This window comes from Oncorhynchus tshawytscha, linkage group LG04, assembly GCF_018296145.1.
Source record: "Oncorhynchus tshawytscha isolate Ot180627B linkage group LG04, Otsh_v2.0, whole genome shotgun sequence".
NCBI classification, from domain to species: Eukaryota; Metazoa; Chordata; class Actinopteri; order Salmoniformes; family Salmonidae; genus Oncorhynchus; species Oncorhynchus tshawytscha.
In genome coordinates, this window is record NC_056432.1 from 64,266,178 (window position 1) to 64,283,975 (window position 17,798).

Below are 17,798 nucleotides of genomic sequence, written 5' to 3' on the forward strand. Positions count from 1 at the left end.
CCAAAGCTTTTTACTATCATTCTTTATTTAATTTATCTTTGTTTCATAGTGTAGTTTCTTCTTCTTTTTATTCACTTTAGTCACATGATTTCTCAATTTGCCAATCGGTTGTGCAGCCAGACTTATTTGCCATTCCTTTTGCCTCATCCCTCTCAACCATACCATTTTTCAATTACTCATCAATCCACAGGGATTTAACAGTTTTTACAGTCATAGATGTGTTGTCACGGCCTGACCTTAGTTATCTTTGTTTTCTTTATTATTTGGTTAGGTCAGGGTGTGACGAGGGTGGTTTGTTTAGTTTTTGTATTGTCTATTGGTTTTTGTAAGTCTAGGTGTTTATATGTCTATGGTTGCATAGATTGGTTCTCAATCAGAGGCAGCTGTTTATTGTTATCTCTGATTGGGAACCATGTTTAGGTAGCCATATTCCTTGGGTATTTTGTCGGTTCTTGGTCTATGTTTAGTTGCCTGTCTGCACTACGCATATTAGCGTCACAGTTCATTTTGTTGTTTTGTATAGTTGGTTCTGTATTCTTTCTTTGATTAAAGAAGTATGTATGCTTACCACGCTGCGCCTTGGTCTCCTCCATATGACGACCGTGACAGAAGAACCCACCAAAAAAGGACCAAGCAGCGTGCTAAAGAGGAGTGGACATCCTGGACCCGGGAGAAAGAGGAGTGGAGGACATCCTGGACCTGGGAGGAGGTAATGGCAGGGGACAAGACCCTGCCATGGAAGCAGGTGGAGATAGCACAGGAGGAACGGCGACGATACGAGGGGACACAGCTAGCACAGAAGCCCGAGAGGCAGCCACAAGATTTTTTGGGGGGACACACACGAGGAGATTGCCTGAGTCAGGTTGGAGACCTGAGCCAACTCCTTGTGCTTACTGTGGGGAGCATGTGACTGGTAAGGCACCGTGTTATGCAGAGATGTGCACGGTGTCTCCAGTTCGCATTCATAGCCCGGTGCGCTCTATTCCAGCTCCTCGCATTGGCCGGGCTAGAATGGGCATCCAGCCAGGAAGGAAGGTGCCGGCTCAGCGCTCCTGGTCTCCAGTATACCTCCTTGGACCAGGATATCCTGCGCCCGCTCTGCGCACTATGTCTCCGGTGAGTCTGCATGGCATTTGCAGGGCAAAAATAAACATCCAGCCAGGACAGGTTGTGTCAGCTCTACAATCCAGACCTCCAGTGCGCCTCCACAGTCCAGTACGCCCTGTTCCTGCTCCTTGCACTCGCCCAGGCCTACAGTGTGCCTCGGCAGTCCAGAGCGTCCGGCGACAGTACCCAGTCCAGAGCGTCCGGCGACAGTACCCAGTCCAGAGCGTCCGGCGACAGTACCCAGTCCAGAGCGTCCGGCGACAGTACCCAGTCAAGAGCGTCTGGCGACAGTACCCAGTCAAGAGCGTCCGGCGACAGTACCCAGTCCGGAACCTCCGGCGACGGGCCACAGTCCGGGGTCTCCGGCGACGATCCCCAGTCCAGAGCCTCCGGCGATGATCCACGCAGTGATGGTCCCCAGCCCGGGGTCTCCGGCAATGATCCACAGTCCAGAGCCTCAGGCTACGATCCACGGGTCAGTGCTGCAAAGGCGGAGGGATCAGTATAAAGAAGGGGGGCAGCGTCCAGAACCAGAGCCGCCACCGAGGTTAGATGCCCACCCAGACCCTCCCATATAAGGTTAGGTTTGCGGCCGGGAGTCCGCACCTTTGGGGGGGGTACTGTCACGCCCTGACCTTAGTTATCTTTGTTTTCTCATTTGGTTAGGTCAGGGTGTGACAAGGGTATTTGTTTATTTTTTTATTGTCTAGGGGGTTTTGTATGTCATGGGGTTTTTGTAAGTCTAGGTGTTTATATGTCTATGGTTGTCAAGATTGGTTCTCAGAGGCAGCTGTTTAATGTTGTCTCTGATTGGGAACCATATTTAGGTAGCCATATTCCTTGGGTATTTTGTGGGTTCTTGGTCTATGTTTAGTTGCCTGTCTGCACTACGCATATTAGCTTCACGGTTCGTTTTGTATAGTTTGTTCAGTATTCTTTCTTTGATTAAAGAAGTGTGTACGCTTACCACGCTGCGCCTTGGGCTCCTCCATTTGACGACCGTGACATGTGTCAAGTGCAGTGTCTGTTTGCTCCTCTTTACACACCACGGACCAATGAATATTCTTTAAATCAACAACATAGGAATCACAACAAAACTTATTGTATGACCTCTTCTACACTATATTAGGCCCAGCATTTGGATCTTTGATTTTCCTAGATATGGCTACTATATTGTGCTCATTACATCCAATGGATCCGGAGACTGCTTTCATAAATGGAACACTAGTCACTTTAATGCCACTTTAAGAATGTTTACATATCTCGTGTTATTCATCTCATATGTGTGTACTGTATCCATCTATTGCATCTTAGTTGCTCTGTCACTGCTCATCTATATATTTTATACTTCTATATTCTCATCCCATTCCTTTACTAGATGGTGTGTATTAGGTTTTGTTGTGGAATTGTTAGATATTACCTGTTAGATACTGCTGCGCTGTCAGATCTAGAAGAATAAGCATTTCGCTACACTTGCAATAACATCTACTAGTCATGTATGTGACCAATAAAATTGTATCTTATTTTATTTGAAGCAAATTTCTGCAGCATTAGTAAAGATATGATCAATACATTTTTTAATTACTGTGCTGTTGGTAACTACCCTGGTTGGTTGACTGATAAGGCACTGATTACAGTTTGAAGCTTTTTCTTAAGTGGGCGGCTTGATGAAAGCCAGTCAATATTTAAATCACCCAGAAAATATACCTCTCTGATATCACATACATTATCAAGCATTTCACACATGTTATCCAGATACTGACTATTAGCACTTGGTGGTCTGTAGTGGGTCCCACCAGAATGGGCTTTAGGTGAGGCAGATGAAGCATATTACTTCAACAATATTTAACATGAGATCCTCTCTAATCTTTACAGGAATGTGGTTCTGAATATAAACAGCAACATCTCCAACATTGGAATTTCTATAAATGTTATAACCTTGTATTGCTACCACTATCATCAAAGGTATTTAAAAAAAAAAAAAAAATGTTTTACCCCCTTTTCTCCCCAATTTCGTGTTATCCAATTGTTAGTAGTTACTATCTTGTCTCATCGCTACAACTCCCGTACTGGCTCGGGAGAGACAAAGGTCGAAAGCCATGCGTCCTCCGAAACACAACCCAACCAAGCCACACTGCTTCTTAACACAGCGCGCATCCAACCCGGAAGCCAGCTGCACCAATGTGTCGGAGGAAACACCGTGCACCTGGCGACCTGGTTAGCGCGCACTGCGCCCGGCCCGCCACAGGAGTCGCTAGTGCACTATGAGACAAGGATATTTCTACCTGCCTAACCCGGACGACGCTAGGCCAATTGTGCGTCGCCCCATGGACCTGCCGGTCGCAGCCGGTTGGGACAGCGTGGGTGCGAACCCAGAGTCTCTGGTGGCACAGCTCTGGTGCCTTAGAATCAAAGGTATTTTCTAAGTGAGTTTCAGATATAGTCAGAATATGCATTATCTTCTATTAGCAAATTATTGACTTCATGAACCTTGTTTCTTAAGCTACATTATGTTAACGTGGGCTATTTTTAGCACTTTTATTCTGCGATGCTTGTTTTTATTGCATTACTGGAAAGCTTAGCAGCAGCAACTGTGGGACCTGTCTATATAAGGTCCCACAGTTGACAGTGCACGTCAGAGCAAAAACCAAGCCATGAGGTCGAAGGAATTTGCTGCAGAGCTCGGAGACAGGATTATGTCGAGGCACAGATCTGGGTAAGGGTACCAAAAAATGTATGCAGCATTGAAGGTCCCCAAGAACACAGTGGCCTCCATCATTCTTAAATGGAAGAAGTTTGGAACCACCAAGACTCTTCCTAGAGCTGGCCGCCGGCCAAACTGAGCAGTCCGGGGAGAAGGGCCTTGGTCAGGGAGGTGACCAAGAGCCCAATGGTCACTCTGACAGAGCTCTAGAGTTCCTCTGTGGAGATGGGAGAAACTTCCAGAAGGACAACCATCTCTGCAGTACTCCACCAATCAGGCCTTTATGGTAGAGTGAACAGACCAAAGACACTCCTCAGTAAAAGGCACATGACAAGATTCTCTGGTCTGATGAATTATATATATTTTTTTCATTTAACCTTTTGGGGTTAAATTAGCAAAAATGTTTTAAAAAATTGCTTGGTCATTATGGGGTATTGTGTGTAGATTGATGAGGGAAAAACAACAATTTAATACATTTTAGAAGAAGGCTGTAAGATAGCAAAATATGGAAAAAGTCAAGGGGTCTGAATACTTTCCGAAGGCACTGTATAGTGTATGTCAGTGTGGTACAGTTTAGAGAACTCCCAACTATTTTTCTGTTTACATTTAATTGAAAATTAAACTTGTTTTTGAAGAGTTCATACTACACATATTTATGCATGACGTCTCAAAATTCTGCCCATTATAATAATCTGCATAGGAATATTCATATCTATATGACTACTTACTACTCCAATGTGCTGCAGATATGACTAAAACATTTGTTTTTGGACATTAAATAGAAGTAATTCAAAGTATCTCAAGGTAAGTAAGGAAAACATCTAAATCACCCTTTCCCCAGTGATCCTTTTGCAGCCTCAAGTTCCTCTCTGGCCAATGTTTGTGCTTAAAGCTTTTGCCCAGCAGATGTCCCTACTTACCTGTTTTTACTGGCTTTGCTGTGCATCTGTAACTCTTCATCAACGTTTAATGTTCATATTATATTTGAACCATTATTAGACTTTCCAAATCTTTGAATAACAAAATTACATTTATCTCACACACATACACATACACCACTGGTGCAGCACACACCCCTGCTGCCCGTGCAAGGCAGGGTCCCACAAGCCAAATTGGGGTGCCCTCGGAGCGCGGACCCCCAGATAACATATGAACATCTCATAAACCATGACTTTTTGGGCAGGGAATTACAGGAAATTAGCTTTAAGACTGCACGTTTTTATCTCAGCCTCATGGAAAAATGTGTAGAATACAAGGAAATTAACTCCAAAACAGTAACATTTTCTCTCAGCCTCATGGCAACATTTGTAAAATAGCAAGAGATTAGCTATAAAACTGCACATTTTTCTCTCTGCCTCATGGCAAAAAGAAAAAGGTTTGTTTCATACTTTATTTGGATAATCCCAAGTAGATGGTTTGTAAATGTTCAATTTCGTTTTAGTCAATACTCAAGGGCACCTCAGCAGATTTGTTTCCTAGTAGGCTCAAGGATTTGAACCAGCAATCTTTCAGTTCCTGGACCAACCACTAAGCTTTCTGCCACCCACAATAACTTTCAACAACATTTCAACTAACTATCCCCTAACCTGAAACCTTAACCTTTACGTAACCCTTACCTTAACCCTAGCCATAACCCTAACCCTAACGCTTAGCCTAAACCTTATTCTAAACCTAACCCTAACTGTAACCTTAGCAAGCATTTGCTTACCAACATATACAGTAGGTTTTTGATAGTATGACCATCTGTAGATCATCTATTTGGGACTATCCAAATAAGGTGTGGCCAAATTATTATTATTTTGGTTGGGGTGTCTTGCTCGAACTACGCTATGCCACTGACACACACACACACACACACATTCTACAGATGTTTGAAATCAAATCAGTTGGTTTTCATGGCAGCAGCATAACCTGATACAGATTGTCATGGGCAGCATGCAAGCCCTGCATGCCATTGTTAGCCCTGTCAGACAGGTTACAACCACATTACACCCACAGGTTACACCTGCTCCCCCCCTGCCTCACTCCACATCCAAACTGTACCCAGTTAAAGATCTGGTGCACAGGAGATGTCCTCATTTGTGTGTGCTACATATTGGTGACAGTAGATGTGGTGAGCTGACACATGATGTAGTTGGAGTTGACTAGTCAAAACATTACAGATATCCAATCAACCAAATTACATTTTGAATTTAATTTGAATATATATATATATATATATATATATATATATATATATATATATATATATATATATATTGGCTGTGAGAAACAGATTTTGTGCAATTGTGTATATATATATATTTAATTTGAATATATATATATATATATATTCAAATTAGATATATATACATATATATATTCAAATTAAATATATATATATATACAATTGCACAAAATCTGTTTCTCACAGCCAAATTCAAAATGTAATTTGATATATATATTTGTTTTAATTGAACCTTTATTTGACTAGGCAAGTCAGTTAAGAACAAATTCTTATTTACTATGACGGCCTACAAGGCCAAACCCAGACGACACTGGGCCAGTTCTGCACCACCCTATGGGACTCCCACTCACGGCCGGTTGTGATACAGCCTGGGTGAACTCTTTCTATATTTGACAAAGTGAACAATGAGTGCTTTGTCTTCATCCCACTGCTCCAGTTATTTGTGATCACACAATTGTTTACATCTGTCACATGAGACATTTTTAAATGTCATACTGTAACATTCATTCACATGGTTATTATTTGGGTTATGTTAATTACATTGCCTTTAGAAAGTATTCACACCCCTTGACTTTTTCCACATTTTGTTGTGTTACAGCCTGAATTTAAAATTGATTCAATTAAGAATGTATTTGTCACTGGCCTACACACAATACCCCATAATGTCAATGTGGAATTATGTGTTTTACAGTTTTTACAAACAAATTCAAAATGAAAAGCTGAAACACCTTGAGTCAATAAGTATTAAGCCCCTTTGTCATGGCAAGCCTAAATAATTTCAGGAGTAAAAATGTGCATAGACTCTAATAAATTGCATGTGCAATAATAGTGTTTAAAAAAATGTAATGGCTACCTCATCTCTGTATCCCACACATGGAATTATCTGTAAAGTCCCCCAGTCGAGCAGTGAATATCAAACACATTTTCAACCAAAAAGATACATTTGTAAAAGCTATCCCAGAAGTGATCTAAAAGTATCATAACGTGTATAATGCTTGTACAATATGGTCCTCTTTCAGAATAAATTATTATCAAATTCAAAGCTCTTATTTGTCTGATTTGATTGCACGACACTTTCTACCCACAGCACATGCGTTCTCCAACGAGCCCAAAATCATCTGGTGGGATTCCCTCTGGAGTGACGCGTCCAGATCCCGCTCCTATTGGCTGAGGGCAAAAGACGAATTTTCCATTTATGGATTGTTTGGTTTAGGCTGCTCAGTCAACGGCCTCGAAGTTTAACTTCACCGCTCAAACATACTGCAGCATTCGGAGCCTGAGTTTAGTTCCTGTGCCGATTCACTTTTGGACAATAGCTACAGTATGGACAGAGCAAGCAGGTCCTGAGGAGAATCCGTGCGTTCCTGCTTGGAAGGCATCTGGGATCCTATTGTTTATTTAGAATTTGTCTTACTGCAAAAACAACAACGTTGTACAGTTTTTAGTACTAGACGACTACTCAGACAGCCCCTGTTCAGTACAGTACGGAATACAAGGATACATTGTTACTGTCTGGGGAAGGAGAGAAAATGGTAAGATAATTTATGTTACAGACTGTTTTTTTGGATAATGATGTCATATGACTATGAAGAAACACGATAATGTATATTGTTGAAAGGGATGTGACAATTCTTAAGGATTCTTAAATATTCAGAGATCTAATGGATTCGTGACACTATGACGTTAAATTTCCATAACATGTCATAACATTGTTATAAATCTCAAGAACAGCATATTCCTATTGCACAGTATCTATACTGTCAATACAAGGGGACAATGTAATTTTATGAAATATAATCTTATGTTTTAGCTTAATGACCATATCATTTTAATGAATTGTGAAAAAAGGTCGATATTGCATCCTGTATATTGTTACCAAACTATTTGGAGAAATGTTTAGTTTAACTTGGCTAGTCGTTCAACAAGGTCATGTTGTCATGTGTCATAGCCTACTGAGGGGCTGCAAGGGTCATTTTTAGAGGCTGTTGTGAAGTTGCCTATTATTGTAACCAATAGCCATTATGTTTTTAATTGCCATAGAGAATAATAACATAGCTGGATGTATGAGTGCCTACTTCACGGAATTATATATTTTTAAGTAGACAGGAATTGCAATCATGTTAGTTTTTGTTTTGCTACAGTGTAAAGTTCAATTCAAACAACAACATGGACTAAATGCTTATTCTAGTCTCCTTTATGTCATCAATCCAATCTAGCAGGTTGTATGGAATGTTGATAAGAATGCAACAACAATCCAATCCATTATTTTCCCTCTCATATTTGAGGAGTAGCCTACCTACCATATGTTTATGATAAAAGTTCTCTCTCTCTCACCCTCCCTCTCTAACGGAGCAGGATTTTGTATGTGGACGAGAGATATAGTAAACCATTAAACATTGAACCAATAAAATGTTTTGGTCAACAGTGTGTATCAGATACCAAAGCCTCAGTGAGACATGCTAAAGATAACTGGATCATGGATCTCTTGAGATCTAGAGGGCCCAGTTGGAAACAGTCTGCCCTGTTCGTTGTTAAACATGTTTGTTTACTCTCTGTGATACAGGTGGGTCACACTGCTCACAACTAAGTCAATATGGCATCATTTAAAAAAAAAGTCTCCTTTTTAATTGTTGTCTACTCAACAACTTTCATCTCACTTACCATATAATTATACATCTGTAGGGGAGGAGGGGTTGTAAAAGAAAAGTGGCTTGCAGATGCAGTCACTATAGCAACCTCCTATATTGACAGACATGCAGCTCCCACTTCCTAGGTATAGTGTTGGTTCGTGAGGTACGGCCCTACTTTGAATAATACAGGTTGGTCATGGAAGAGGAGACAGAGAGCAGCGTGTGTGTTATCCACATGGAGACCGGTTTCTCCTGCTTACTGAATGTCATCCCAACAGCTTAAGCGTACTGGAGAGAGTTATGGAGAAAGTTGTCCCTGTTGCATGGCCTCTTCCTTTGTGTTTAGACCACAGTTCATGAGGCCATTGCCATTGTGGCAGATATCCCAATGTGGATATCCGCTAAAATACTGTTTATTGAATCCAACAGGTCAACTGCAGTATTACATTCACTTTAAAGGAAGAGGTTGGGTCTAATCAATAATGTATATTTTATTTTGTTTGATTGAATTAAATAAGATTTTTTTCACATTTTGTATAATTTATTCAGCTTGAATTGCCCAAATTCACTGAATGACGTTGCTTGACTTGTAATGTACTGTACACTTACTGTACAAAACATTTAGTAATACCAGCTCTTTCCATGACATAGACTGACCAGGTGAAAGCTATGATCCCTTATTGATGTCACTTGTTAAATCCACTTCAATCAGTGTAGATGAAGGGAAGGAAATGGGTTAAAAGAAGGATTTTTAAGCCATGAGACAACTGAGACATGGATTGTGTACATGTGTCATTCAGTGGGTGAATGGGCAAGACGAGCCTTTGAAGCTGGTATGGTAGTAGGTGCCAGGTGCCGTGCTGCTGGGTTTTTCACGCTCAACAATTTCCCTTGTGTATCAAGAATTGTCCACCACCCAAAGGACATCCAGCCAACTTGACACAACGGTGGGGAGCATTGGAGTTAACATGGGCCAGCATCGAATGCTTTTGACATCTTGTGATGTCTATGCCCCGGCGAATTGAGACTGTTCTGAGAGCAAAAGTGGGGGCAACTCAATATTAGGAAGGTGTTCCTAATATTTTGTACACTGTGTGTATTCTGACATTACCAACCCTGCCCTATGTCCATATATTGTCTCTCTAGAACAGGTCAACCCTGTTATGCAGTCTCACTGCTCTGCTCCCAGTGCACAGTGTATGGATCCTGTAGATCTGGTTCCCCACAAGGGAATCCAAGGAACAAACCTTTACATAATATATACTCAGTAGCACATAACTGAGCTCAATAACTTAGCTAACAGTCAAACTGAGAACATAAAGTATTTTTCATGTTATATCAGGACAATGAGGTATGATTATAGGAGATTTAACTGAACTATTTGACTTGAGCTTAAATCCATATAAATTGAATAACTTTTTGAGCATCCCTTTTGATTTAAACAAAACTTTCCATACATGTTCGCCCATGGAAGAAGTGCTCAGAAAGCGACTTTTTGCACCTGAATGCTAAAACATTCAGGAGATAGAGCTGCTCAGATTTGGACCATTTTGCATACCCAACCATACCATGAGACATTATGTTTTCATCACTGGAAAAGATAAATGGTTGAGTTTGATATCATTTAAAAGCTTACAAACTGGGTTGTGAAACTATTTGATAGTTTCTTAGCCTCTACTTTACATCATCTGAGGTTTTTGTGCTATGTCCGCCATCGGTTGAGACACAACATGCTCTTGAGTACAGAGTGGGTGTCATTTCAATCATGGAAATATCAGTCCTATCCCTTCAGACCACTGCAATTTAACTGGTACACTGTTGAAATTTAAATTTAAATTGTAAATTCTAATTACTACCACAAAGAGGACCTCCGGTCCACCCACTGTCCAGTGTCAATTTAAATGGTCATGTCTGTTCTATTATCTATATTTCTATGATTTCAAACTTTAATAGGTTTCCTATGGAGGATTATTGACAGTATAATTTAAAACAGATTATTCCCATTCAAGTTAACGTTGTCTGATTTGTGGACCTTCAACCATTTTTGTGGAACAATTTAAAATTTAGATTTTCAAATGGTATTCCCATTTTAGTACATTTATCAGGCAAAATATGACACCAACCCTGTATTCAAGAGCATGTTGTGTGTCTCAACCGATGGCGGGCACAACACAAAAACCTCTAATTATGTCAAATTGGGTCTAAGTACAACATCCAAATATTATTTTTTTTGTTGAGTTTATTCGGTATTAGATCATTGACGTTTAAGGTAAAAAAAATATAAAATGTTTTTTTAAATGATAAAACTGTTTGACAACTGTTTGCAAGCTTTTAAATTCAATCAACCGTTTATCTTCTCCAGTGATGAAGACATGGATATCTCATGGTATGGTGGGGTATGCAAAAAAGCTAAACTTTGAGCACCTTTATCTCTGGATGCACTCTTTATCACTTTCTGACCACTTCTTCAATGGGCAAATATGTATGGAAGGTTTAGTTCAAATCAAAAGGGTTGCTGTCAAAATTGATTGAATTCAAAGGGATTTACCCATTGTCCTCCCATATGAGGTACCATAAAATGCATGCATTTACATTGCTTGATGACTGGACGACTACCTCTCTGTAGGATCATAGTGGTTTTAAAAACATTCTTTCTCCTTCTGTAGTAGATTCCAATGAACAAACCCAGATATGAGGATAGATAGATTCAGCATGCTGTGCACACAACATCTAGATGAGCCAGCATTAGACAACTTTTAGCATTGAGGCACAATCTGACTCACTTCAGAGGTAATATTCTGCAGTGGGTTCACTGCAGAATAATGCAGGCCTTTGATATTCCACTGGTTCTGCTGAAGTTGGAGATATTCCTATTTAGGCTAGCGCTTGTGGGCGGTTCCCTGGCATGGGTACTGAATTGCATGCTGAATGACCAGAAGGAAATGGAGTGGTTTCCTTCTTGTGAGGTAGCTTTAATGACAGTAGAACATATGCGCTGTATATGCAGATCCCTTCATCAGTGACAGATTTATTGAGCATAATATTCAGTAAGCAGAGAATGGTAAGGTTGAGTTCAAAACAATTTGAAACATTTGGACACAACTGAATGTATCCTTTCAATGACCCAGGTGGAAAACATTTAATACGTCTTGCATCTTAACATTTTGCACCACTGGAAAAATTGGACAAGAAAGGAGCAATTGTTTTTCCAGGTTTTCTCCAAAAGTAGGTTGCTGTTTTGCGAACAAGATCATAGCACGTCATCTGGATGTGTCAGAACCTGGCTCGTCAAAAACACAATGCAGTTACTCAGTGCAAAAGTCTTCCTTTTTGAAAGGCTTTTTGGGGCCACATTGAGCGAACTCTAATATTTAGCTTGTGTGGAGAGAAGCAGTCTGTCACTCTGACTGTCTGGAGCACCAGACGGTAGCATCACTCATAGGCCCCACTGCCAGATGCTGAATACTAGGTCAGTATGACAGCATATGGTTTTTATCAGCTTTTCCTGCAGGGAGGTGAATGCTCAGTAACATCGCTCCATTTCAAAGCCTGCGCTCCATTTTCCACCCCGCATTGCTAAAAATATTTTTTTCAGGAATTTGAGACCTTCTCTAGAACATGGCGAACACCCCTTCTGTAGAACTAGGGAACTTGTTACATTTTTCACAGAGGTCCAGTAAACTTACACTCTCCTCTTTATCAATCCCACACATATTGGTCTTTGTTACAAAGCTCCATCTTCATGTTCGTGGCGTTCCGTAAGCCATCACACAGGTTCTAAGTTCCGTCTTACTGACTTCCAGAACAGATGGCAGAATCAGATTTATTTATGGGTGTTAAACACTGGTCTGGGCTATACTATTCTGATAATGTTCTCACAGAAGCTCCCCTGAAGAATAATTACTCATTAGTTGTAACCCGTTGTGGTTTGTTTGTGCAAAATGAAAAGTTAAAAGGACGAATTAAACATAAAATGAACATTCCTTTAATTTAACTTTTTGTTGAAGGTTTAACATTTTCATTAGTTTTATGAAGAGCTGATGTTGACCTTTCTGTCTTCAAACAGATATGCTGTCTGATGTGATGCCACATCCTGCCATGTCTTTTAAAGTGCATCACATTAGAGGTTACCACTTCATGGTGTCCATTCATGATGCCATTAACACAGCAACTTCCTCTGTTTGGCACTTACTTAGTATTCCTCAGTAGTTGAGCATGGTGGCAGTTTGTTCTCCAAACCAAACCCCATTGTTCTTTACTGACAAGTAAATGCTCCCTTTGTGCAAACTAATAGCACCTGCTAACTGTGGCCATTGATGCCTTTATAATGTAGGGTTACCTGTCAGTCTAGTGGTTTTGGAGAAAGCAAAAATATAGAGGATTCTCCTTTTTAGATCCAATTGTAAACCCATTTTCTGCCTCACCTTTGTTTAATTAACATTTCCATAAATATTTGTATTTATTTTCTGCTTTCTTCAGCCATTTCAGTGATGGCACAGTGATAAGGCAGGCCTTTGATATTCTTTGAAATCTGAAACACATCCCTCAGCAACCTGGGACAGCTGTGAATGTGGTGGTCAGGTGAGGAACAGCCAGCTGCATTTTCCCCTCTGTAAAGTGATCTGGGTCTGTGTGTCCCGGCTAGCTCACTGTCAGCTCCCCTCTTCTCTTCTGGCTTGCCCGTGTTTCCTGCTGCCCAGCCCTTGGTACAGCACACTGTTTGTGAGCCTGGCTCTCGCACCACTACCCACAGGACTGGGAGCCCAGCAGGCCTCTACCCTCACTGGGGCTGCAGCCCAATTGAGAGCACAGTCTGTTCTCACAGCGAATGTCTCCCATTACCCCAGTGAGGGATGGGGAGGACTGTGACAGGCTGCTCTTTGGTCCCATGTAGTAGAGGCCACTTTTGATCTGACTTCTAGTCTGATGTGATATCTTTTCTCACAGACAACACCCACCTGTTCTAGTCTGGCCAACAATTAAACAGCTGCTATGTTTTATAGAGGTGCCATGTGTAGTAAATGGAAACTCATGTTTTTCCTAGAAGTATATAGGTTTGACGTATTTTAGGCAATTTCATGCTGTGAGACAAAGATTTCACAACATTTGTCACTATCATTTTCATATTTTCCAAATGTAGTTACCATGATATCAGCCCCATTGGGCACAGCTGGAGCCTTCTGTCTGCCTCTGGATATTTTCTGTCTTGTCTGTGGATCTGAGCTGAAGTGACAGGGTTATGTTTGCTCACTAGCATACAGACAAACATGCCCTGAATTCCATGGGTGATGCCTGATTTCCAGTAAAAGGATAGCTCATCTCCCAAGTCTATCAATCTCTTTCCTGGGTGCACAGATTAATCATCAGTTGCATGTCAATGTTTATGTCACTTTAGTGTTACTGGTGCATAACTGTAATTTTTTTAAATTTTACCTTTATTTTACTAGGCAAGTCAGTTAAGAACAAATTCTTATTTTCAATGACGGCCTAGGAACAGTGGGTTAACTGCCTGTTCAGGGGCAGAACGACAGATTTGTACCTTGTCAGCTCGGGGATTCGAACTTGCAACCTTTCGGTTACTAGTCCAACGCTCTAACCACTAGGCTACCCTGTCGCCCCATAACAAATCTTATTATAAACTGTGTGGTTCGAGTCCTGAATGCTGATTGGCTGACAGATGTGGTATATTAGGCCCTATACTACAGGTATTTAAAAAAAAATATATATATAATCATTTACTGCTCTATTTACGTTGGTAACCCGTTTCTAATAGCAGTAAGGCACCTCGGGGGTTTGTGATATACGGCCAATAAACCACGGCTAAGGGCTGTATCCAGGCACTTCGCGTTGCTTAGTGTGTAAGAACAGCCCTTAGCCGTGGTATTTTGGCCATATACAACACCCCCCCCCGGGCCTTATTGCTAAATAATAAACAAGTAGCATCACAGTGAGGGTCAAGTGCACCTTTTTTGTCATTTTCAACATATATCCACTGTCTACAGTCTCCCACACTAAGGAGGTGAAACTCTGTTCAGCAACAAATAAGTAATAAAAGTCCTATCTAAAGCTTCCATTTGCATGTGTTTTCTCACCCGTTAGGACAGCTGTTGAGATGGAAAAATGTCACGCTCTGCCAAAAGCTGAGTTCCCTTTATGTCACGCCCTGGCCATAGAGAGGCTTTTATTCTCTATTTCGGTTAGGCCAGGGTGTGACTAGGGTGTGCATTCTAGTTTCTTTATTTCTATGTTTTCTATTTCTTTGTTTTTGGCCGAGTGTGGTTCTCAGAGGCAGCTGTCTATCGTTGTCTCTGATTGGGAATCATACTTAGGCAGCCTTTTTCCCACCTGTGTTTTGTGGGTAGTTGTTTTCTGTACAGTTTATTTGCCTTACAGAACTGTTCGTTTTTTCACTTTGTTATTTTGTTCGAGTGGTTTGATCAATAAAAATCATGAACACTTACCACGCTGCGTTTTGATCCGATCCTCATTCCGACGAGAGACGTTACACTCCATCTGTTCAGCTTGTTTCCTTCCCACTGTAGCATTATATCAAAAGATCATAGGCCTCTGATTCAGTGTTTGGGCTCCAGTACTGCCCCATGGAGACTTTATCAACCCATCTCAGTCTGTCACCGTGCCCTAGGTCACCATTGTTTTCACCCTGCGTCACTTCTCAGATTAAGTCTAATGACTCATTATGGCTTTCCTGTAATCATCAATTAGCATACTATTGTGCCACACAATTTCTCACTGTATTGTGCCAGTAATACCCATAATCTCATTAGCTACACGACCAGTCAAAAGTTCTATATTTTTACTGTTTTCTACATTGTATAATAATAGTGAAGACATCAAAACTATGAAATAACACATATGGAATCATGTACAATGTAAGATGGCGCCGAAGAACATGGCTGACGTTTTACATTCTCCAAACCAACCAGTTTTTTTTGTTTGTTGCGTTTTGTTATTTTTTAATTTATTGTGTACATCATGTTGCTGCTACCGTCTCTTACGACCAAAAATAACTTTTGGACATCAGAAAAGCGATTACTCAACACGAACTGGAAGAAACTTTTTTTTTAACGAGTCCGACGAGAAGGATATCCTGCGTTCACTGGAAAAGGCCCAGATCCATGTCTTTTGCGTGAAGAATAGACGCCGGAAAAGGGGACGCAGATCGGGGATCCTTTGGAGAGGCCAGAGGTGACCGAGTAAACTCCCAATGCCTTCCATTCTCCTTGCTAACGTGCAATCGTTAGAAAATAAAATTGATGACCTATTATTAAGATTATCCTACCAACGGGACATTAAAAACTGTAACATCTTATGTTTCACCGAGACGTGGTTGAACGAAGAAACGGACAATATAGAGCTGGTGGGATTTTCCATGCACAGTCCGAACAGAGACGTTACCTCTGGTAAGACGAGTGGTGGGGGTGTGTGTCTTTTTGTCAATAACAGCTGGTGTGTGATGTCTAATATTAAAGAAGTCTCGAGGTATTGCTCGCCTGAGGTAGAGTACCTTATGATAAGTTGTTGACCACACTACCTACCAAGAGTTCTCATCTGTATTATTTGTAGCCGTCTATTTACCACCACAAAGCGAAGCTGGCACTAAGACCGCTCTCAACCAACCATAAGCAAAGAAGAAAATGCTCACCCAGAAGCGGCGCTCCAAGTGGCTGGGGACTTTAATGCAGGCAAACTTAAATTAGTTTTACCAAATTTTTACCAGCATGTCACATGTGCAACCAGGGGGGAAAAAAATCCTAGACCACCTTTACTCCACACACAGAGATGCATACAAAACTCTCCCCCACCGTCCATTTGGCAAATCTGACCATAATTATATCCTCCCGATTCCTGCTTACAAGCAAAAATTAAAGCAGGAAGTACCAGTGACTCGATCAATACGGAAGTGGTCAGATGACGCGGATGCTACACTACAGGACTGTTTTGCTAGCACGGACTGGAATATGTTCCGGGATTCATCCAATGGCATTGAGGAATACACCACCTCAGTCATTGGCTCAATCAATAAGTGCATCGATGACGTCGTCCCCACAATGACAGTACGTACATATCCCAACCAGAAGCCATGATTACAGGCAACAGCCACATCGAGCTAAAGACTAAAGCTGCCGCTTTCAAGGAGCGGGAGACTAATATGGATGCTTATAAGAAATCCTGCTATGCCCTCAGACGAACCATCAAACAAGCAATGTGTCAATACAGGATTAAGATTGAATATTATTACACCGGCTCTGACTCTCGTCGGATGTGACAGGACTTGAAAACTATTACGGACTACAAAGGGAATCCCAGACACGAGCTGCCCATTGACGTGAGCCTACCAGATGAGCTAAATGCCTTTTATGCTTGCTTTGAGGCAAGCAACACTGAAGCGTGCATGAGAGCACCAGCTGTTCTGGATGACTGTATGATGACTGTGTGATAACGCTCTTGGTAGCCGATGTGAACAAAACCTTTAACTAGGCCAACATTCACAAAGCCGCCTGCCAGACGGATTACCAGGACGTGTACTCAAAGCATGCGCGGACCAACTGTCAAGTGTCTTCACTGACATTTTCAACCTCTCCCTGACCGAGTCTGTAATACCTACATGTTTCAAGCAGACCACCATAGTCCCTGTGCCCAAGGAAGTGAAGGTAACCTGCCTAAATCATTACCACCCCTTGGCACTCACGTGGGTAGCCTTTAAGTGCTTTGAAAGGCTGGTCATGGCTCACATCAACAGCATCTTCCCAGACACCCTAGACCCACTCCAATTCGCATACCGCCCCAACAGACCCACAGATGACGCAATCTCAATCACACTCCAACCGCCCTTTCTCACCTGGACAAAGGGAACACCTATGTGAGAATGCTGTTCATCGACTACAGCTCAGCGTTCAACACCATAGTGCCCACAAAGCTTATCACTAAGCTAAGAACTCTGGGACTAAACACCTTCCTCTGCAACTGGATCCTGGACTTCCTGACTGACCGCCCCCAGGTGGTACGAGTAGGCAACAATACGTCTGCCACGCTGATCCTTAACACTGGGGCCCCTCAATGGTGTGTACTTAGTCCCCTCCTGTATTCCCTGTTCCCCCTCAACTGCGTG

The 17,798-nt window shown here is 41.6% G+C and overlaps 1 protein-coding gene across 2 annotated transcripts in view; it reads left to right on the forward strand.

The window, feature by feature from the left end:
- Window positions 1-7,258: 7,258 nt before the first annotated feature.
- The window catches only part of LOC112249575 (unconventional myosin-Ie), a 51,756-nt gene continuing 41,216 nt past the window's right edge, over window positions 7,259-17,798 (forward strand). For both annotated transcript variants that reach the window (XM_042321055.1, XM_042321056.1), the window contains exon 1: window positions 7,259-7,570. In XM_042321055.1, the coding sequence (XP_042176989.1) occupies window positions 7,568-7,570 (3 nt within the window). In that variant the 5' untranslated portion in view covers window positions 7,259-7,567. The remainder of the gene's footprint in view (window positions 7,571-17,798) is intronic.